This window comes from Camelus dromedarius, chromosome 15, assembly GCF_036321535.1.
Source record: "Camelus dromedarius isolate mCamDro1 chromosome 15, mCamDro1.pat, whole genome shotgun sequence".
Lineage (NCBI taxonomy): Eukaryota > Metazoa > Chordata > Mammalia > Artiodactyla > Camelidae > Camelus > Camelus dromedarius.
In genome coordinates, this window is record NC_087450.1 from 43,926,017 (window position 1) to 43,949,719 (window position 23,703).

The 23,703-nt window shown below is 47.7% G+C and overlaps 2 protein-coding genes across 2 annotated transcripts in view; one reads left to right on the forward strand and one right to left on the reverse strand.

Moving 5' to 3' along the window:
- The window catches only part of CLIP4 (CAP-Gly domain containing linker protein family member 4), a 100,233-nt gene that overhangs the window by 75,914 nt on the left and 616 nt on the right, over positions 1-23,703 (reverse strand). The gene's annotated exons all lie outside the window — the stretch shown is intronic.
- On the forward strand, positions 6,891-15,234 carry PCARE (photoreceptor cilium actin regulator). The gene is made up of 2 exons (XM_010991284.3): positions 6,891-10,642; positions 15,057-15,234. The coding sequence occupies exons 1-2, from the start codon at positions 6,891-6,893 to the stop codon at positions 15,232-15,234; spliced, it is 3,930 nt and encodes a 1,309-aa protein (XP_010989586.2).

A 23,703-nucleotide genomic window follows, 5' to 3' on the forward strand; every position in this document is an offset into this window, starting at 1 on the left:
CCTGGGGAGCTGAAGAGACTCTCCCAAAGGGAGATGGGAAGATCAAAACCTCGACTCACTCTTCTCCCTCCCTCCAAGTTCCTGCCAATGCCTCCTGGGGGCGGGAGCCCTAGGGCCCTCTCCCCACAGGGCACTGAGAAGGGGGAAGAGGCTTGGCAGTAGGTCTGGAGGGGACAAACAGAAGATGCCCAGAACAACCAGGAACTTCCTATCTTCCCCCGGTTATAACTGCAGCGTGTCGTCTGGACTGGACCTGCTCAGAACTCAAAAAATGTACCTCTTTCACCAACAAGCATTAGCTCTGTTTTTTGATATAAAGAGAACATTTTGAACAAACATTTGAATGGATTTTGTCATGATTTCTGATGATAAGACATTGTGTTGACCTTCTGAGCTGCAGCCACAGATCAGGAGATAACTTGGAAGAGTGGCCCGTAATGATCCTGTGCTGTTCTTGAGATTTTACTGACACCTGGCTGCCTGTGGTTATCGGAGCCAGTACAGATTTCAGTCACTGACTCGTGTCCAAAAACGTAATTTTCTCTATTCTCCAATATTTGAGTATAATTTCTGCCTTGAGCCTCCATTCTCCCTTAAAGCAGAGAAAATTTAGTCTAGTCACTCTCTGATAAACTCATTCAAATTCAGTCATTTCTTAGTCAATTCAAGTTGATAATTCAGTCACAGTCAGGTTTTTTTTCCCTTTTATTCTCCTCCCCCAGCTTCTCTTCCCTGGAGCTGATCTCAGCTCTCAAGGGCTTATCCTAGGAGCCCACTTCTTAGTCTTAACCTGTGCTGTCTGGCTGTGGGTACAGCAGATAACACATGCTCCCTTGGGTGGTCTGTGGGACATAAGGTGGTTCCCATTCATTCTCTCTACTGAGAAGGCAGCTCCGTCCTCACCTGGTTCTCACACCTCATCCTGGGCCAAGCCCCTGGCTCTCACTTTCTCAGCTAAATTTTCTCTACATGGAAGCCTTCAGGACATTGTAGGTGTCCTCTTATGCCACCCTGACCTGTGGGAGACTGGACTGGGCAAGTCTCCCTTCCTCTTGAACCTGGACACGCTATGCCACCATTTCTACCACATCAAGATGACACAAGGCACTTCTCCCCAAGGCTTGCTAGCTTGCTCTCTCCCCAGTCTCAGGCTGTGGTCCAGGAAAGGGGCATAAACACCTCTTCTCTCAGGACCCTCCAGATGAGGCCTTGAAATCAGAGGTGGGGCACAGAGAGTCCCACACGCACACATAACCCTGTGGCTTCTCCTCAATCTCTTTCCCATACCTAGATCGGGAGGTAATTTTTAACTGTTGGAATCCACTGGTTAGCTGCTTCAGAGACACAGCTCAACCTAGTCAAGCCATGCCCTCCCATTTCATGGGAACTCAACTTTAAAAAATAGTAACTTTCCCCAAAATAATAATAATAACTTCTGGAATATAAATTTGTCTAGGGATTTTACAAGGTATAAATTTCACATTTCTAAACATGACAACACAGACAGAAATTATAAAGACAGAGTTGATCAAATGAAATGAAAACGTCTCTCCTCCAAAAAAAAGTACCATAAACAAAATTAAAAGGCAAAAAGAAAAATACTGACCACATGGCAACATATATGACCAGTCAAAATGTTAATATCCTAAAAATCAACAAAATGAAGATAAGTACCTCATTTTTAAAAAATAAACAAAGAATGTACAAGTAATCCCTGAATTAAAGTATGCAAATGGCTGACAAAGTACACAATGTTTAAAATATACAAACTCTCCAATAAACACATAATTACAAATTAAAATGAGATGCGATTTTTCTCTTTAAAATCAGTAGATTTTTTTTAAAGGATAATATCCAATGCTGGCAAATTTGCAGTAAAGTGGGTATGTATTCACACTGCTGCTGAGAATGTAAACTGGTATAATATTTCTGGAGAATAGTTTCACAATTTGTACTAAAAGCCTTAAAAATCTTTCTATGCAGGGGGAGCATGACTCCCCCCTCCCTAAGTGGCTGCTCAGAGTACCTCCAAAGAGCAGGGAAAGTTGGGGGCATAACTTTACATTCCAGCACCCTGACACACACTGCATCAGCCAGGTCAGCATCACGTCACGACCATCGACAAGGTCAACACCAGCAGCTATAAATCATAAGGACAGCGTGCACTCTTGATATGACGCAATAAAAATAGCACATTACCTCTGCCATCCTCCTCTCGAAAACCCATAACACCAATCAAATGAGGAAAACATGACACAAAACTCAGCTGAGGGACATCCTGCAATATGACCAGGACTTCTCAAAACTGTCAAGGTCATCAAAAATGATGCAAGTCTGAGAAACTGTCACAGCCAAGAGGAGCCTAAGAAGTCATGATGACAAAACATCACATGGTGTTCTGGACGGGACCCTGAAAACAGAAAAATGACACTAGGTAACAACTAAGGGCATCTGAATAAAGTATGGACTTTAGCTTATAATCATGTATCAATATTGGTTCATTAATTGCAATAAATGTACCACACTAATGTGAGAGGCTAATAATAGGGGAGACTGAGTGGTGGGTGGGGGGAGTATATGGGAACTCTCTGCTCAGTTTTTAAATAAATTTAAAACTGGTCAAAAAAATAAAGTCAATTAATGTTTTTTAGAATTTATATTCTTTGGCTAAGCAATTCCACATCTTAGAATTTATCCTGAGAAAATGATCACAAATGTGAGCAAAGATTGACCTACAAGGACATTTCAGTATTATTTAAATAGAGGTAACCTAAATGTTTAATGATAAGAGTCTGTCAAAGAAACTATCATTCCTCTATTCAATGGAATATAATGTGGCCATTAAAAATGCTATAAAGAATTTTGGTGATATGAATATAAACTTATGTCATAGTAAGAGAAAAACTAAGTTCCAAATTGTAGGTATAGCAAGAATCTGTCTTTATTTACTGAAACAGGATAGATGGATAGATAGGTAAACATTCATTTTTATTTCCCTTTGAGCTTATCTGTATTTTCTAAATGTTTACATTGCACATATTGATCTTTTATTGTGGAAAAATGCACATAACATAATATTTACCATTTTACCACTGTAGAGTATACAATTCAGTGGCATTTAGCACATTCTCACAGATTCCTGCAGCCCCCCTCCTGGTGAGGTCAGAGCTGAACAAGCGACTGAAAAGTCCAAAATGAGTTGGACTGCCAGGCCCAAGAGAAGCTTGAAATACAGCTATCTTATCCCCCAAAATGTAGGAAGTAAAACACAGGCTTTGGAGTCAGACAAGGGTTCCAATCCCAGACCAGCTACATGCTAGTTATGTGACTTGAGCAAATTATCTAAACTTTTCAACCTCAGTTTTCTCATCTGGAAACATGGATGTGGCAGAGGAGACCATTGGGCCACAAAAATTGGGGTATAGAGATGTTGCTGGATCAATTACATTTCCCAGCCCTTTTGCATCCCAGTGAGGCCATGTGACAAGTCCTGGACATTCAAATGTGAGTAGAAATGATGAATGTGTCAACTCTGAGCAAAAAAGTTGAGTATCAAGTATGCCTTCCCCGTAGTCTCTTCCCTTTCTACCTTGGAAGTCATGTATTGAAGCTGTCAACATTTCAAAATGGAAGAGCCTGGATCCCTGAGTCACCACTTGGAGGAGAGCTGTTTCAGATAGCAACCCAACCAAGAACTTCTAAGAACACACACCCAACCAAGAACTTCTAAGAACACACACACAAAACTGGATAAATTTTTGCCAAATTTGGAAAGCACATTTAAGATACTTTGATGCCAAAAATAAGATACATAGTAGAGATGAAATTTTTAGTTAAGTTAAGCAGTCAACCTCTAGAGGTACAATGAGATGCCTGTGTGACTCCTGATTCAGACAATAAGACATAACAAGAATGGGTGAAAACAAACAGGGGTTTCTAATATGATCATCAAATCAGGAGCCATTTAGAGCAGATACCTGATGTCACGCCCTGGTTTCTGATAGAATTGCCTATCGCATGAGCAACTCTGGATGGATTGCTCTAAGCTACTTAACAGTAGCCTGACTCATTTTTTAATGATGGTTAATGGTTCTCCACAACAAAGCAGGGGAGGCAAGCTAGGGAAATGATACATGCAAAATGCCTAACACAGTGCCCGGAACACAACCATTAGCTCGCTTTCCCTGCCAACTCACCACAGAAGTTGCTTGCCTGTTGCCTGTTCATCTCACATCTAGAGCAGGGAATTGTGTTTCACTGGACAACCATGCCAAATTTATTTATGTCCCTACTGACAGAAAATTTGGATTGTTTCCAATCTGAGTCTGTTATGAATAAAGCTAATATGAATATTCTTGCACCAGTCCCTTTTGTGGACCTACACACTCCATACTCTTGGGTAAATCCTTAAGAGTACAATTGATGGGTCAGAAGATGGGGGTATGTGTAACTGTTAAACAGTTTTCCAAAGTAGTTGGGTCATTTTACATTCCCACTCAAAGCAATTCTTCTCTTTTTAAAAAAATCTGAAGCAACACCAATATGAAAAGAAAATAAAAGTGAGTCTTAATGAAAAATGAGAGGCAAGAATAAAGAGCTCCCTAAATTATTTGGAATAGTCAAGAAAACCAGTCCAGAAGGCGCAGAGCTATCTGACAGCTGATCCTCCAGGCAATACTTTTATTTTGATCATTGGTTTGGAAATAATTTTATCCACTTCGATCAAAAATTTTCACAAAGATGATTCAAGCAGGGGCCCAAATCCCAAAAGGAGAAGAACTTACACAAAGAACTCTTCAGATGAGCTTTGCATCCTGTTAGATGGAAGATCTTTCCACATGGCATGCTTGTTTACTGGCCTAGCTCAGCCCTGTGACAAATGAAACAACTTTTTGATGCCTAACGCAGTTCCCCGCCAGGCACTGAGTCAGCTTGGTGTTTCCCAGGAGTCCCGTTTCAAATAAACAGATCAGAGAACTTGATTAATTATGCACTCTGGGGCATCGGGCTGCGATAGGCACCAGGCTCCGCACAGCCCTGGTCACCAGTCTCCAGCTTGCTCCCAGCAGAGGATGGATCCCTAAGCCCTAACACAGGGTTATTCTTCTTGGCTGGTGGCGACTCGGTAAGAGAAAATGAAAACTATAAAGCCAGAACACAACCCATTTTCAGCAACTTCACTTAGATGCTCAGTGCAATATTTTTCCTATTAGTAAAATGAAAAATTGCCAACAAGCTAAATAGCCCAAAATGAGAAATGGTTAAACAAAAGCCCCTCTTCCACTTGCAGTTAGTGGGAATTGTTGCATGTTTAAGAGCAGAGAAATGACACAATGAGACCTTAGAAAAACCCTGAGGTAGCAGTTTTTTGTGAACAGAATGCACAGACCCAGAAGAGCAAAAACCCAATCTAGGGCTCTAAGCCAACTAGTAGGCTGTTATTTCCAGACAATTTAGGAAATGATTAGGGCTTGGTCCTGGACAAAACTAATGAATTTTTCTTATGACTTTTATTGTTATAAGTGGCTAAGATGCCAGGGGGAAAGGAATAAGGATTTTTTTTCAGTACCTACCACTTGCCAGGCACTGCGCCAAGCACTTACCTAGTGTTAATTGACTGAATCCTCACAACAGCTCCCTGAAGTAGGTACCAATATCCCCATTTCAAAGATGAGTTCTGCCTCAGGGAACTTAACTAACTCGTGGAAGTCCCCCCAACTAAAAGGAGGCGGAGTCAGTATTTAAACCCAAGGCTCCCTACTCCAAACCCCTGCTCTAGACTGCACTGACAGCAAAGAAGTTTCAAAGGAGTTTTTAAATGGGCAGTTGCTACCTTAGCCGTGGGCAGGAGCACCAGACTCAGACTGAGGAGAAGCTGTGCTTGAAAAATACACTTTCCCCTTACGTTCTACTCCTAATGGCTCTCTGCTGCCCAGTTTTAGCTTATTTTCCTACGAGAAAGGTTTAATAAAAATCCTCTCCCTGTGAGAGCATTACCTCCCTGGGCCCCTGCGGTCCATGCTGACCGGCCTTGAGCTTTACATGGAGGTGAGTTTTTCTGCTTTCCCCTCCACACCTCCCTGTGACCTAACTCTCTTTTCTAGTGTAAAGGAAAGCCACCTCCCCTTCTTTATTCCCTGTCTTATTTAAAGACATTCTCCAGATCTAGAGTTGCGGTATTCTTACATGCCACACAAACAACAATGTGTCACTTCAACCCCCATCTGTTGCGTGTTTGGGGGTCTCCCGGATAACAGCAGGCTGGAGCACACTCAGCTGATCTGCCCTTATTAACCTGTGAAGGTCACTTCTCTGCCAGGGCCTGCATTCAGCGAGCCCTCACTTCTCCTCCACCAATGTGTCTCTTTCAGAGCCTTTTGCAATTAGAGCTCATTTCTCTAGGTTTCACATGGCAGGCGTCTGAACAGAATTAAAAGCAGAAGCACGTGCAAGAATAATCCGCTTCCCAAGATAGCAAACGCTGAGAAGTTCTATATTAGAACACGCTGTGAGTGCTGACTGGCTAGGGCATGATTAACCTAATAGGCTTAAAGTTCCACTCGCCATGCACATCTGTTAGGACACGAGCAATATGCAGGCCCGTAATCCACGAGACTGAAGTCCTTTAGAATTGCCCTGTTGCTCACTAGCAGCAAAGGGTTCAAAACTTAGAACAGCAGCAGAACGGCGGCACCACTACATCTGCACTATGGGGCCAAAGAAGCAAAGACGCTGGCTCCAGGTTCAGGACATTGCATCTTGGACCTCAAAGGATTCTGGCCTGGAAATTGTCTGGATGGACTAGTAAGATTGCCTTTTGTTCCTATTTCAAATATGATTCTCTGAATACTGTGAGGGTTGCAGGTGGGAGATGACTACAAGCTGACATCATGGGATGTACACCTTCCCACAGTGATATTGTTAACAGCGTTGCTAAGAGTGGCATCCAGTTTTTTAAAAAGCCCAAAGCAATTCTGCCAGGACATCAGGGGGCCAGTGAAAGTTGCTCCCTCCCTTTGCTGGTTCAGAGCTCCACCTGCTATGACTCTGGAGGGGGCTTGTCCCGAGGACAGAGGCCAACAGAAGAGCTGCCAAGTCCCAGGTGGACCCAAAGCGAGGCTGAAAGCCTTGGTCAGCTCACCAGAGATCCCACTTCAGGCGAAAGGAAAGCTATGGAAGGACTGATTGCAGAAACCAAAACCTCCCCATCCCAGCTGACCAAACCACAAAGCTACCTGGCTACAGACATTCCATTCAAGAGACAGAGCTCCCACGAGTCACAGGCAGCAGCCTCTTCTGGGGAAGAGAGTGAAGAAAGGAATACCCAGGAGACCTCCAAATGGGAAAAGAGGACAAAATGTCACAGGTCGGGCAAACAGGGCCTCTACGGCCAAACTATCCTTTCTGCCCGTGAGTCTGAGGACAAAGTAGACTTCCCCGAGCCCCTGGTGAGGGCCCACCAGCACGCTTACACCTATCTGCACTCCTGCCTCTCCAAATATGAAGCAATGCTGAGCATTACCCATCGCGCCACCCAGACCCAGGAGCTGCTGCAGCCCATGGTCAGCTTCCTCTTGCTGTGCTTTGATGAGGTCAACCAGCTCTTGGGGGAGATATCCAAGGATGGAGAAGTGCTTCTCCAGGAAGTTAGAGAGGATCTGGCTTGGCCGTTGAGGAAAGGAGAGCCTCAGGAGCAGCCAGATCTCCTGCAGCAGCTTCTGCAGTACACAGTCAGCAAGCTGCAGGTGCTCAGCGGCACGGTGGCCTCGCTCACTGGCAGCCTCCTGGAAGGCTCCAGCCGCTACCTCCAGGCCACTGCAAGCCACCTGGGGACTAGGCTGAGCATGAAGAGGGCTGTGGATGAGCGCCTCCAAAGGGCTCTGGGGCAACTGGAGAGCTTGGCGAGCGGCCACAGCAACCCTGAAGTGCAGGGTCTACCCTTGTGCTCTGAGGACAGTGGTATTGGTGCTGACAGTGAGTTTGTGCAGCTGGCGGACAAGCCGGGCAAGCAAGCCAACTGGGACTTAGTGCCAGAGCCTGCAGAGTGGAAGCCCGTGGGTTCACCCACAGTGGAGGCCAGGCTGTCGGGACACACTTGGCAGCAAAGTCCATTCCAGATGGGTTCAGACAGACCCCAGGACTGCCCACTCTCAAGGCCTCCTACAGCCAAGGTTCAGCCAGCAGCACAGGGTGGATCAGGGAGCCCCTGGCCTTCTAACACAGGCCGGGAAAATACCACCTCCAGGGCTTGGGGGCTGGACCACGGTACCCTGTGTGATTCCCTGGGGATTGGAATCTCCAGGGAAGCCCATTTATCAAAAGGCTCTGGGTTGATGGATACTCCATCCCTCAGTGAAGGTGAGGACAGCAGCCCAGAGGAGGAAGATGAAGAGAGTTATGTGAGTCCACGTGCGCGGCAGGAAAACGCTTCTCATCCAAGGCCACAGTCATCACCTGCTGGTGCCGAAAGCCCACTGCAGCCACACCCCAGGAGGCTTAGGAGCCCCCAGGCCCAGGAAATGATTCTGAAGATGAAGGCAGCAATCAGTGAAAGGATTAAGTTTGTCCCTGTGCCCTCTGAGCACCAGGACTGGACTGAGGAAGAGGAGAGGACCACGGTCCCCCCGAGACCTAGCACAGCCAGTGGCAGCAGGAGGGCCCCCTCGAGGCAGAGGAGGTCCCAGTCAGAGGGGTGTCTTAAAAGCCACAAGGAGGACCCCACCCTCCAGGAGCTGCGGAGGGTCCAGAGAGACCTCAGCCAGAGGCTGGATGCGTTTTACACCCTGGGCACAGGACGGCAGGGGCAGAGCAAGGAGCAGGTTCTACAGCCCAGAGCGGCGGTGCCGAGGCCCGACAACTACTACAGGGATACCCCGAGCACCACCATCAGCAGGCTGAAGGCGTCCCTCACCAAGAACTTCAGCATTTTGCCAAGTCAGGACAGGAGCATCTTGCAGAAATGCCATCCCCGCCCTGAGGGCGAACAGCCCCGGCAGGGAAAAGCTGAGGGGCTTCCAAATGTCATCCCATCAGGTGAGAGGGCCAGTGAGGCCCCCAGGGCCAGGGACTGGAACATCAGCAGCTGTCCCACCAGAACATCAGTCAAGAAACTCATCGAAACTTTCAGTCCCACAGACAGTCCGAGGACGCTGGGGGATTCCAAGGACTCTGGGCCGAGCCCCTGCCTCAGGAAGTGGGGGGTCCCCGCCATGCCTCCCAGATTCCCTATTTACAGAGGGCTTGCCCCTTTGTATCCAAAGTTCAGAATTTCTCCAGCAGCTGGTGGAGATTCTCTCCGGATGGGAGAAAATCTCTCTGGATTTGCTCCCATTTTTCCCCCTCTGCTTACAGCAGAAGCATCCAAGAGTGAGGACCTCAACTGTGAGACAGAGGACAACCCAGAGCATCTCCCTCCACCTCCTCTGGAAATCCTGATGGACAAATCGTTTACTTCTCTGGAGCCCCCAGAAAGCAGCAAGCTAGTGGAGAGCTCCCTTGAAGGTACCCACGTGCCAGGGCTGGGAGGAGCTGGCCCTGCCCAGAGAATGTGGGCTTCCCCAAAGCTAAGAGCCTCCATGAGCCCTGCTGACCTGCTGCCCAGCAAGAATGCTGCCACCCTCACCAGGGCCCGCAGCGCAGAGCCAAGGAGCAGTAAGGGCGGCTGCAGCCCCGGAAAGCTGGCCTTGGACCTCAGCCACCCGACAGCAACCACTGGAAACCCAGACGCGCAGGGCGGCAGGGCTCAGAGTCAGGAACGAGTGGACAGGGCCACAAGCCTCTCCAGGCGTCCCCAGAAGGCCGTGCACTGGCACCGCTCCAGCCACACATCTGGGCAGAACAGGGTCTCAGAGCCCAGCCTGGCCAGACCAGGGCGAGGGCCACATTCTCCTGAGGCCCCAAGGCAGAACCAAGACAGAAGCCCCGCGCTGGTCAGGAAAGCCTCTCCCACAAGGGCTCACTGGACACCCAGAGTGGACAAGAGGCACTCAAGCCTGCCTTCCTCTCACAGACCTGCCCAGACAAGTGTCCCCTGTGTGCATGGGTCCCCCAGCCCACCACTCAGCCCTCCAGTGAGCCCCAGGGTGCTAAGTCCCCCATCAGTTAAGAAACGAGCCTCCCCTCCCCCCCAGCACAAGCTGCCCAGTCCTCCCTCGGCAAGCCCACCCCCTCAGCACAAGTCCTCCAGCCCCCCTTCTCAGTGCACAGAAGCCAGTTCCCCTGCTTCTGGCCCTTCCCCATCTCCCCCAGTGTCTCCCAGTCAGGGGCCCAAGGAAACCAGAGATTCTGAAGACAGTCAAGCAGCCACAGCCAAAGCATCTGGGAACACATGTTCTATTTTCTGTCCAGCCACCTCCTTTCTGTTTGAAGCTAAATCGCCATTCTCAACAGCACACCCACTTACCCCACCATCGCTGCCACCGGAAGCTGCCATCCCTCGTGGGACCCTCATGGCGGGTTTCTGGAGGAGCAGCTCAGGGCCACGACTGAGGGCGGACTCCCAGCGAGGGACAGCTCTGTGCTCCCTCAACCCTCAGCCTTTCATCAGAAGGACGGCTTCTGACCGCCGGCCGGGTGTCTGCCTTCACCTGCCTGCCACGGGCGCCACCAGCAACACTTGTGAATCCCAGCTTGGCCAGAGCAGGTAAGGCCAGTCCTCGGGCTACAGCCCTGTGGTTATTGGAATAGAGCTGATGAGCCCTTAGATCATCTGGGTCAGTGGTTTTCAAACTGCGCTCCAAGAAAAGAGCATCTGGAAAAGGGGTCTAGGGATGTCCCCCCTCCCCCAACCCCCAGCCTTGAGCAACTGTCTTTCATCTGTTGCACATTTCAGGAGCCCGAGAAAGATATCACTGAATGAGGCTCTGCTGTATTAAAAATAAAGTTTAAAACAATCTAGTTAGTCTAACCACACAAGCCCCTTGTTTTATAGGTGGAGAGACTGAGATAAAGTGACTTGCTTCCCAAGGTTGAGTCACTGTCACCCCAACCAGCAGCCTGATTTCTGCCTTTTCTGGCTTATGGCAACAGACCAGCATCTTGGTGGGAGGTGCTCAAACTTTTTGGTCCCAGGAGTTCCTTAAATCCTTCAGAATTTTTAAGACCCACCCTACCAAGGAGCTTTTGTCTCCGTGCATCTATCACTTTTTACTATATAACAATTTAAAATTGAGAGATGTTTAAAATATTTATTAATTTAAAAAACCAAAAATGATCCTATTCCATGTTAACATAAATAATATATTCTAATGGAAACTTGGCTATATTTTCCACAACAACAATTTAGTGAAAAGAGTGGCACTGTTATATTTTTGCAAATCTCTTTACTGTGTGGCTTCACAGAAAGACAGCTGGACTCTCAGATCTTTGTCCACAGTTAATCTGTTGTGATATCACACAATCGTGTAGACTGGAAAACTCTACTTCACATTCATGAAAGAATGAAAAAAGGCCCATAGTATCTTAGTATTCTTATGAAAATAATTTTGACCACATAAATGACCCTCCCCTCGAAAGGATCTGGGAGGGTACCCTGGGGACACACCTTGAGAACAGCTGGTCCTAGAGGTATTGGATATAAAAGTTTTGCTTCCCCAGACCCCTGAGGACCTCCTCAAGTCTAGTCTCTTCCCCATCTTCCCCTTCAGAGGTGTGGAGAGTAAGAACAAGACTGTTCATGAACTCTGAACACCAGAACCCAGGCAGAAGGGTGGCCAGGCCCGTGAATTGTGCCTTTCCCATGAAGGGCAGCTGGCTCGCCTGTCCTTGGCCCAGCCTTGCAGGCAGGCCTGGACATGCGGCTGCAGTGGGGCGTGACTCAAAGCATGGGCACTGCCTGGGCGTGGAGAGGACTCGTGTGCTGAAGTGGTTCTTTTACAGAGTATACAGGGAAAGGCATCTTTTCCTGAATTGTGATGTGGGGAAAACAATGTAAATCTGAGGTTCATTAAAGAGGAACTCTATCAATGTGTCTTGATATCAGATCAGACAAAACTCAACCCATGCCAGGCCCAGCTCTCCTCGCACCGCCCACACTTGTGTGAATCAGAAGTTAACTTCTGCCAGAGCGTTACGTGTTACAGACCTCACAGTCTGTTGAGGCGTAAATGGTAATTTTTTACCAAGTCCTTGGCAGTCAATTTTAAATAAAGATATTATCTCAGGAAAGTTGTGCATTATTACAGTTATATAAACTTCCCCAGCCACTTGCAAGAAATGAAATATTGATTATTTTTGCAAAAATCTTAATGTAACGTTGCTCTTTTCTTAAATCTAAAATGAGCTTCCTACAGCACAGTGCCTTTCACCTGAGAATATCTATAAATGTTAATGCATTATTCCTCACACTAGCCACTTACTCAGTTATTAGATTTCTAAAACTGTGCCCTTCAGGAGAAGAGCTTGAGAGAACGGGGACAATAAAATGGCATTAATTAAAAACACTAACATTTTAAAACAGCAGGAGCAATAATAAAGTAACATAAAATTGTTCAAGGAGAAAATAATGCCATTCTCTCAGGCTTCTCCTCAGCATAGGGAAGCCTAAAAGGTTATTTTATGTCCTGAATCTCAATATTCAGAGGGATGGGGTAGGGAAGACTTGTAGCTTGAAAGAGGTGGGGATCATGAACAGGAGCCTTCCCGAGGTCATGTGGAAGGTCACAGAGTGACTCACACCCATTCCCCTGTCTCCTGTCGGACCACGCCTCTAAGCTGTTCCAGACTGTGAGGCTGTGAGCACGTGATGGCTGTGATAGGGAAAAGCTCGTTCCCCAGACCCAACCCCCAACCCCCGACCCAGTCCTGTTAAGTTGGCATCTGGGAGCAGAAGATGGAAGAGCACTGGGCATTTGCTGCTCTGTAGATGACAAGCATTCTTTCTGCCCTCCTGCATGTGGGAATGAATAACACCAGGAAACTGAGCATGACTCCCCCAAAATCTTACCACAAGACAAAAAACCAGTGCCAGAGAGCCAGAAACTGCTCAGAACAGACTGTTTCCTGGAGCAGAGACTTGCAGGGACGGCCACACCCATCCTATTGTGCAGCTGAGGCCGGCCTGCAGGATGAGCAGACCTGTGTCTGGTGTTGGTTTCCTTCCAGTCACTGCTGTGCTAGGCACCAACCCCTTTCTTAGAAAAAATGATGATGGTGATATCTTCCCAATCTTGGGGCCCTGGGCCTGGGCACAGTCCTTGGAGGCTTCCCCAGGGAGCTCAGTTACTGAGCTTCAGCTGTTACTGACGTGTTGAATCTCCTGGTGGAGGAACAAGTCTCTACCCAGCTCTCAGGTGCCTGGACTTGCTGCCCTAGATGTGGTGCTTTTAGTCTTTGCCAGGACTGGACCAGCCAGGCAGGGGCTCCCTAAGCCCCCCACCCCATTTCCTGGATCAGGCCACCTGGGCTGCTTGGGAACAGGCGGAACCACAGCCATATGGCAACTGGAAAATTGACCTGGCCTGAGCCCCATGCAGACATGGGACGTGGTTGGGGCTGGGAAAGACGGTACTAGGACCAAACCATGTATCAGACCTTGGTGTCAGCTTCCACTAATGTTGCACACCACAGCCTGTCCTCTGGGCACCCCTCCATGCCTGCCAGCCCCTCCAATCTGGAGCAGCAAAGGGTTGTGAAGTATATCCTGCACATGCCTTCCCCTGCTCAAACGGGGCACAGGGAGAAGAAGGAAATAAGAAAGGAGCTGTGGCCCCCAAATCACAAGGTCCTGCAGGAACTTATGTTGGGGCCAGAGGCTGACGTGGATGAGATGGCTCTAAGGAACCAGGTGGGCTCCTCACTACCTGAAAATCATGTATGTAGGCCAGTGTTAGTCCTCACCCCCCAATTCTGCCACCTTGATCCTGTTAGAATCCAAACTCAAACTTGTCCACCACTGGTTGGACATCCCAGTAAAGCCTAAACATGCAGAGCTGGGCACAGTCATAATACAGTCAAGAAGGTGCTGTCATGGGCAGAGAGAAGGGCTTCTGGTGCATGTGGAGAGTGGGTGCGGCCCTGGCCCTGGGGTGACTGCTGGAGAGACTCTGAGCCTCAGGTGCCAACCTGCCGTAAGACAGGGTCATCCCTCAGGTCCCTTGCAGGTGTGGCTTCCTATTCATGCTACAAAACAGCACCAGGGACAGCTGACCACTTATTGAACATCTATCATGTGCTGGTTAGAGTTTTACATGCTTCATCCAATATTGACACCTTCGAGTGTCCTGTGAGATGAATGCTATTACTATCTCCCTTTTACAAAGAAGGAAACTGAAAATCAGAGAGATTAATCAATGTGCTACAGGTCACACAGCTGGTAAGTGGAAAGGCCACGACGTGAACCCAGACAACCAGACTCCACCCTCCACGTGGTCGCTGTGAGGCCAGCCTGGCCGCCCATAGCTGGTGTGCTTCTCTGAGCTGGTCTCCCTTGGGCTGAGGCTTGCTCCGTGCTGTGCCCACCCTCCATTCTGCACTCTCAGAGCACACTGGGTGCCCCTCTCTGTTCAGAGCCCCTCTCACCATGGTGCTCAGCAGCTGGGAAGCACCTTTCTAGCCAAGTGCCAGGTCTAGGACAAGCCATTATTTTTACTGCATTCAGGAAAAGGGTGGCAGCTGAGAAAGCAGGGGTTTCTTGGTTTTGTTTTTGCTGTTATTGTTGGTGTTGTTTTTAATTCAACTAGCTAAGCCTAGCCTTTTATTAAATAAGAAATGCTTTAAAACCAAAACCAAAATAAAGCCCAGGCTCCTGAGTTCCTGAGGGGGATGCTTTGTTCAGAGCAGCAGGATCTGGGCATCCCAGGAATGAACAGGACTCAACCTGTCAGATTAAATGCCAGAAACTTGGCTCCCACGGTACCCAGCCACAGAGGGCAAGCACAAGGACAGTGCCAGCTGGCAAAGCTGATGTGGAAATGCAGAGGCCAGGCACCAGGGGTCCACTGGGTCTGTGGGTGACACAGATGGGAGAGCCAGAGAGAAACCAAATGGAAAAGGGGGCAGGGGGGACAGAAGGAAAAACAGAAGATGGTTTGATTGGCCCCTGTCCTTTCTCTCTGCAGCAGCAGTGAGGACAGCCCCAAGGACACAGAGCCATGGAAGAACCCCTGTGCCCCAGAGCTGAAGGGCAGCAGCAGGGGTGCACCGCCCCCCGAGCTCTGCGTGCTGGGCCACGGGCTGCAGCGGGAGGCCAGCGCTGGCCACGCCCAGGACAAGCCCCAGCAGAAGGAAGTGGCCTGACGGGCTGGCCAACTGAGTCACTCTGATGCCAGTCACCCCAGAAGGCAAAGGATGACAGCCAAGCATCAAGCAGCCCCAGAGAGAGTGAGCCAACCGAACTCCTCCTGAGCTGTCTTGGAAAGCCCTGGAAGGGGCACTGCCCAGAGAGTCTGCTCAATTCTAAACTCGCTATTTGCAGTCCTGGATCCTGGTTTGCCTTGGGGTTCAAAGATTAACTATAACTTTGGACCCCACAATGACTCTAATCCTTCAAGTGCTGGCCTTAATTTAGAGGGAAAATGTATTTATTGCATGCTTGATGAGCCAGGAATTTTACCTGGGTTAGTTCTGGGAAACCATTTTATTCTCTCAACAGTGAATGAAGCAGATAGCATTCTCTCAGTTTTGCAGATAAGAAAACCAAAGCAGCCCCCCCCCTCACCCCCCAAGGTCCTTGCCTGAGGTCACACAGCTAGGAAGAGAACAGAGCAACATGTGAACAGGTGTGCCTGGCACTAAAATCTGTTGTTTTTCGTTACTTTTTTTTTTTTTTTTTTGTACATTTCATGGCCCTTGACTATTCCATCCTTCCAATTGCCGAAAGCATACGTACTTATACAAATGGTTGGAAAGCTTTGTTTTTTTAAGGTTAACTAGTGGCACAGCATTCAAGTGCCCATTATGAGCTCTGTTTAGAAGCTGATTGCTCCAGAGATTAAGAAGCCATGCTGGAATTAAGACACACAGCTTCACCCACCCTCCTTCTCCTTCCCAAGCTCGGCTCCAAAGCCCTAAAAGCAAAGCTTCCAGCCCATCAGTGCAGCCCTGCTGCCTCTCTGGCTAAGCGTGTCTCAGAGACGCGTCTCAAATGCTCTGCCCTACACATCCACATGTCTCTCAGGCTGAGTGTGTTCAACCAAACCTCCCAAACAAGGCAGCCTATTCCAAACCTCCCAAACAAGGCAGCCTATTCTCTGCACCCCATGGGGGCTGAAGTGCGCGCGCACACACGCACCCCAGTCTCCCCCAGGGGCTTCTCAGCCAACTTTATTCCCACGTCATCTGCAGAACTTCTGCTGGAGTTGAAATTGAAGTGAAGAAGAGTCCTTCATGCCAAAAACCTGCTTCTGCCAATGAGTAGATAATTTGCTGCAGATTTTGGAATTTTTCCACTGGAGGCTGTGCAGTGCTTTCTATTTAGAAAAGAATTTGCAGTAATTGGGTGTTTCAGCGCAGGCTCGGTGGGTTGTCAAAAGACAAGAATTCTCACCCACGGGGCACTGCTAAGGGGCAATCCTCCAAATCGGCTGCAAAGCTGATTTTTTAAGTTTGGAGAAATTATAGACTTCAAGGCCTTTCTTGTTGAAACAGATCACATGTTAAACTGGGCCCTGAGGACTAAGCTACCACCCCCAGGGATAGACCGCGGCTCCAAGTAAATGAATCCCATCTTGACCTGTCCAGTTGTTTAAATAAGGGTGACAGGGACAATCTCTTCCAGGCACCCAAGGAACAGTGGATCAAACTGCCAAGAGGGGCCACGACCTACCCCTCTATTGGGAAATGTCTGGACGCACCCAGTTGCAAGCTCGCGTTTGCTGGGTAGCTGCACTAATGCTCAGAGCAGACTCGGGGAGCAGCAGGACGGGTGGGTGGACCCTGGGAACCGCCTGGGCTGCAGGAAATGGGAGGGAGTTTAGCCGCCCAGGCAGGGCAGGGCCGGGCAGAGATCAGTGTGGGGGAACAGCCAGCTGCAGGAAACTTGCTTGAGACGGAGCTGGCCAGGCTCCCTCCACAGTTACGCCAGCAGTGGGGGTACGAGGTGTGGGCCTGTTCAGGAAGCAAGCAGTGTGTGCTCCAGGGGAAGGGAGAGCAGGGTTTTCTGTTTTGTTTTATCTTTTTTCATTAATTAAGCCAGTGGAACCAACCCATTAAAAACTCATGAGTCTATACTTTTCCTTCACAGTTAGGAACCAAGAAGGAGCATTGGATATAAAGATAAAGGGAGCCCACCATAGGAGATTAATTTAAGGGGTGCACATTATACCCATATTCTTACTGGGGCCGACCCCCTTCCGGGCCGCACAGGCATCCTCCACACCCACGAGAGCCCAGAGCTGCGGAGACAGAAGAGCTCAGCCAGCTCTTTACTTAGCACGTTAGTAACAGAGCAAATGGCTCTGCCCCAGGGAAAACACAATTTTCTAGTTCCAGCAAAAGGATTCATGGAGTAAAAAAGCAAATATAATATTCTGGTGGAACTGTGATAGCTTTTTGCAAATATAAATACAATCTTCAAAATGAAACGCAACTTCCCTCCGCAGCGTGGGTCTGCGTGGCTGTTTACTGTAAGCGGCAACTATTTTCTGTCCTCACGTCCTATGCTATACCCAGTTCCAAACCTAAAATTATCCATGTTGATAGAAAATGCAGGCAGCCAGACCAAAGAGACTTTTCTTTCATTGTGAAGAGCTTACATTTGATGAGACTTGCCTCATAAACCCTACAACATGAATGAAAGGGATTTTGAGAAATATATTCTCTTTTTTCTAAAATAAACCAGTGCTTTGCATGTATCAGGGGAGCTGGTGCCATGAATTATTAAGTGTAGACATGTTTGTCAATTGATCATCTGGTTGACTGCGTACAGGCTGCCAACACCCACTCTATCTGCCAAAGCAAAGCTTTTCAAAGGTAATATATTTTTAAGTAGCCCCACTTCGAAGTCTGTTGAACTGCCATAAAGTCAATGTGTTCTGAGCCTGTATTAACAGGATATGTTATACTGCGCTATGGTTTACTCCCCATAACTACCTGAAATTTAAATAAAGTTCCATCAATCCATCCAGACATTTTGATGAAATGTAATTAAGGATGCACTGCACATGGAGGGGAGCAAACAGTTCATTCACTCAGGAGTCTAATTCAGTTTTATGGAGGACCCTGGACCCTGTTGGCTTGATTACACTCATGGACTTCAGAAAGTAACTTCACGGGTAGCCTGTGGGCTTTGCATGGATGGAACTGTTAGCCTGGGTTCCGAATGCAGTCATCTCAGACACCCTTGACGTTTGGCACCCAAGTCAACAATCTGGCTGGAATGATGGCGCTAAAAGGACTCAGGCAATGCCCCTAGACAAACCTGATGGGTCTGAATTGGAGGGAAAAAGATGAACATGAGCAAGAGCAGAAAGGAGGAGGAGTGTGGTGAAAGCGAGCATCACCATGCGAGCCAGAGTTCCTCCCGCTCCTGATGGTTACGCTGACACCTCCATCCCCGCACCCTGTGACCTGGCTTTCATGGGCGTTTCTTCATCTATAAAGCAGCGATGACAATGCCAACCTACTTATCCTGCCATCTGCAAGACGTCAGCAAACCTGTCTTTTCTAAACCAACTTTTTGAGGCATTTCGGGGAGCTGAGTTGGTAATCCCTGCACTATCTCTGCTCATAGCATTCACTTCTGCCATCGCTGCACTAAGATTCTGTTGAAGAACTCAGAACCATTTCCCCTTCCTTCTAGATCTGTGCTTTGATCTTGAAGAAAGTTAAAAACAGCTGTCATATTGAGCTAGAATTGACTTGCTTCTTTGAAGAATTCCATGTCTTTCAAACTGAAAAGACTTTAAAACATTTTGCTAGCAATCACAACTACATATGTCAAACATACCAAAGAGGAAAAAAGCAAATTAAGCTTCTGAATCTCCCATTTATTCCCATGTTGAGTCCTAAGTGATTTGTCTGTCAGCTGGTAGGAATGCAGTGCCTTGGGAATAGCAGGTTTTATTGCGATAAGGCTAGAGTTAATCATAATTATACTTTTTCTTTGTGTGTAACACTCTCCTTTTTCAAAGTACAATTATCTATATTGTTTCATTAGCTCTTTGGGAAAAAAAACTCCTATGAGATGAACAAAGCAAGTATTTTTTCCAATGTCTTTTACGTGTGAGAAAAAAAGGCAGGCTGAGAGATGTCAAATGTTTTGCTCCCAAGACACATTGCCAGCCAGTGGCAGAACAAGCCCCCGGCCCCTGGCCAGCCTTGGTTCTAACACCTACTGCAGCAGGATTTAGATTATTCCAGGGAATCAGCCCTAGAAAAAGATCTCACAATCTACTTTGGAAGAAATTCTCAGTTTTCCTCAGATTTTACAAATAGGAAATTATTTTTCATATCCAAAGTCCAGTTATAATTTTAGCCATTCCTCTTAAAATAGCTTGGATGGAAGCTCAAAACTTCCAAGAGAATTTAAAAAATAATAATCCCCTCTCTGCACCCTCCCCCCCTCCCCCCACCACACGTATAAAACTGCCCCTGGCATTAAGAAAATAATTTGTCCTTCATCACCATGACCCCCCGAAATGGGCTTCCAGGTGAAGCTTCCAGCAGTTACAGACAAAACCTCATTCTGGAAACAGCTCTTACACTTTACTGCTAGTGTCCCAAGTGGTAAAAAACCAGTGGATGAGACAGAAGGGAAATAAAGACCCTGGAAAACAAACTTCCTTCATGAAAATTATTTATCTAGCTTTTCTTTTCTCCTTTGGAAGGGACAGGAGACCTGAGAGCAGACCCAAGCTCGGCTGTGTTTACAAAATCTGGTGACTTTTTAAAGCTTGTGTTTAGTTAACAGCTTCTGACACCAGCCACAGTGTTGCTGGATCACTTTCTGGATGTAAAAATTCTCAAGGAGAACCCAAGGTGATGCTAGTAACAGCTGTCAACCCACAGAGAGGTAATTATAAAGCTGTGTGTGGTTAAAACAAAACAAAAACCATCAAATGTTACAACCTTCTTCACTGAAACAGCAAGTGGCAGGATACAGAGAAGCCATAGTGCCCCCGGAATAAGCCCCAGGGATGGGAAGGACCAAACTGGACCACCTGCCCCCACCCCTACCCTTCCATCTCTGCCAAAACACCAGTGATAGTGGCTGACTCCCTGGCTATAACGAGCTCTGAATAAATAGTCTTTGCTTTCCACATGTGGTTGGTCTTCATTTATTTCCACAAATCCTATCCCTACCAGAGGCCACAGTTGGATGGCCAAGGGTCTGCAGCGTGTCCTGATGACCAGAGCAGACCAAGCAGGCCCTCTCTGCCCTGAAGTTTTTAGGGGCAAAACTCTGAGGCCAGATTAACTGCAGGAGATCAGGGGATTTTTAACCAGTCCTGTCAATGGGCTCAGACTGTCCCAAGGGGAGGTAACTATCTGGGAGCCACAGGGTACCCTGGAGCACATCAGGGGCTTTGGAGTCAAACAGACCTGAGAGCAGACCCAAGCTCGGCCCTTTCTAACTGTGTCCTAGGGCTCGGCCCTCAAATTGTGGTCCCTGCCAGACCAGCTCCTCCCTCCATTCCCAGGAGATAGAATGATCTTTTACCATCATCATTTCTCTCTTCTTCTCCTAATGGCAGAACCATTACAGTGTAAGGAAATTACAGTGTAAGGAAAACGCTTTCAGCAAAAAAAGAGCTCTTTGATCCTCCCAACCCTTCTGCCCTCAGCTGAGAGTCACAGGAGGCATGGAGGGGAGGGAACAAGCCTGCAGGGAGAAGAGCTTCAAGGTGTCTCCTGGGATGGGGGTGAGGATGCCGAGGGTGGCTATGAGGGAGAGGTGACAGGTCCCCGGTAGTAAGAACAGCCCTAACTTACCAGCAGAGAGGGCAGAACATGCTCCAGCCTCTGAAACAAGCCCAGCAAAGGCTAACAGTGAGTCTCAGGCTCCATAAAGCTCCAAGGCACATTCTCTCTTCCAACTCCGAGGGCTGCAGGGCCCGCAAGACCTTGATCCTCGCTGCTCCCAAAGCAATGACCCCAGAAACATAACGGCCAGCATTTATCAAGTGCTTCCTGGGCTCATGGCCTTGTGCTAAGTACTTACAAGAATTATCTCATTAATCATCACAATAGCTCAGTTAAAGTGGGCATTGTTGTCAACCCCCCTGCCCCTTGCTATCACATACACAAAACACACACACACACACACACCCTGGATTGATAAGGGAAGATCCAAAGCCACATACCAGGAAGCAACAGTGCCTGGATTTGAGTCCAGCCTCTCTGACTCCAGTTCCTTACCTGTCCTGAAACCAGGACACCCCAGGGCTGCCAGGTGAGGAGAACTGACAGGCCAGTCGCCCACAGAACCAAAGATCTGCCATGTTCTACACCTTTGATTTTACTGCAGTTTCAGAATTTGGCCACCCATTAGAATTCATTGACGAGAAAAGTATAAAAGAGGAGAAAGAAAAGAAAAAAAATGTAATACTATTCAGACAGGAAAAAGAAGAAAATCTTGCCTTTTGTGACAACTTGAAGCTGAATTCAGAGAAACAGTAGAGTGGTGGTTACCAGGGGCTGGAGTAGGGGGCGAGCCGTGCCAGTGCCAGTGGTGGAGAGGGGAAATGGGGAGATACTGGGCAAAGTGTACAAATTTCCAGTTATAAGGTTAATCAGTTCTGGGGCTCTAATGCACAACATGTTGATTCTAGCTAATAATTCTGTATTATGTACATGAATGTTGCCAAGAGAGTAAATTGTAAATGTTCTCAACACAAATAGTAATTATGTGACTGGCTGCAGGTATTAGCTAATGCTGAGATGCAAATCATTTTGCAATATATAAACATGTCAAACAATACAGTATGAAACAGAGGGTGGTCATCCGTTGGAGCCAGTAAACTATAGCTTGTTTAATAGTAAGAAACTGTAACCTACCTTCACTCATCAAGCTCACTTCAATTGTTTTTACAAAACCTTGCATGTCCTTCAAGCATTACGTAGCCTAAACAGTGAGATGTTTGCCTGAGTTGTTTTTCAGGAACTTGGGAGTCAGCTGTTACGCAGCTCAAGCCAATTAAGACTGGTTGAGACTGCCGACCCTCCAACTGGGCATGCGTGACTATCTGATCAGTGACCTTTTGACCTCAGGGAGCCAAACCCCCACCCTTAGAAATGCCAGGGCCACGTTTTCTGAGCACGCGTCCCATGAAGAAGCTACAGCTTAGCTGCACCTGCGCAAAACAATGACCTCACTTTTCTTGTCTCCTACCACCTTCCCCCACGCTCCCCACGCCTTGACATTTATCCCATAAACACCCGAGCCCCTGGCCTTCAGGGAGGCAGATTTGAGACTTGTTCTCATCTCCTCATTTGGCTGCCTCGTGAATAAACCCTTTCTCTGCTACAAACCCCAGTGTCTCACCATTTGGCTAACTGCACGTCAGGCAAACGAACCTGGTTCGGAAACAATTGAACACCTTAAATGTACGCAATGTTATAGGTCCATTATATCTCAATAAAGCTGGGGAAATAAAAAAGAAAGAAAAGACTGCTGCCTGGGCCCCACCCCATACCAACTGAATCAAAATCCCCAGGGGTGGGGCCCAGGTGTCAGCATTTTTTTTAAATCTCATTGGATGATTCCAAAGCACAATGAGAATGAAGAAACGTTTCTCTGCTCAGAAGGTAAGAAATGAAGCAGGGCCTGTAAAATTTTTTCCTAAAATCTCAAAAATTCCCAAGCTGAGGAATTCCTAAGCAGTACGTGTTCTGAGACAAGTCTTTGGTCCTTGATTCTCACACTGGAGGGAGAGGGAGAGAGGGAGGGAGGGAGAGGAGAGAGAGAGAGCAGGGGGGGTGTAGGAGAGAGCAGGTGTGCCAGCTCTTCCATAGCTGGAGGCTACATTCCACCCCGCTCTTGGGTAAGTAGAGTTCCTGACCACACACAGCCAAGCAAAGAACGGGGTGGGCTCTGCTCAGACCCCCCCATGGCTCTCAGGACAATCTTCATTTCCCATCAGGCCTCATTCTTGCAACCACTTCCCAAAGGCCCAGGCCCAGCTTACTAATACACTGTCTTCCCTTTGCTTTAAAAGTAATGATGTGGGAAACTTGAAAGACTGAAATTTCCTCCCCACCGGGGTTGTGCCAGTGACTTCGCTGCAAAGCCCAGCTGCCCAGAGACTAGAAGAAAACCGAAATAGTGAAGGCAAACAGACCATGCGGAGTTATTCTTTACTTTTCAGCTGTTTGCAGTTATTTTAAACATCCACCTGTGAGGATTGGTACAGAGCTCAGGAGAAGCTTCCTATTTTGAAGACAGAAGACAGGACTCGAACGCAGGCAGACAGGGCATTGTCTTTGAGCTTAATTTCTGCCTTCAAAATCCCCAGTCTCCTACAGTTTTAAAAATTTCTGAAATATTTTGATAGGTTCTAGATCTTGACAAGCAGAAAATGTCAGTCTCACAACCAAACCGGAAAAAGTCTGCTCAGATGCTAAGCAAACTCAATTAACTAAATTGTGTAAAAGTTCACACATGTTTAAAATCAGCCTTTTAGGCATCTTTGAATGGTTCCTTGTCTAAAGCAGACCTTTAACCTGATTCGGTCAGAATCTCCAAATAGCATGGTGGTGGCGCTGGGGAAGCCCCTGCTGGGGTCACAAAGAGCTGAGAAGCAGCTCAGGCTGGGAATTACCCAGACA

What these genes read in the sequence shown, in the direction of transcription:
- PCARE (XM_010991284.3), top strand. Translation starts at nt 6,891, where the DNA reads ATGGGATGTACACCTTCCCACAGTGATATTGTTAACAGCGTTGCTAAG. An exon ending in TCCCAGCTTGGCCAGAGCAG is followed by an intron (nt 10,643 to 15,056) that starts GTAAGGCCAGTC and finishes TTCTCTCTGCAG; the next exon opens with CAGCAGTGAGGACAGCCCCA.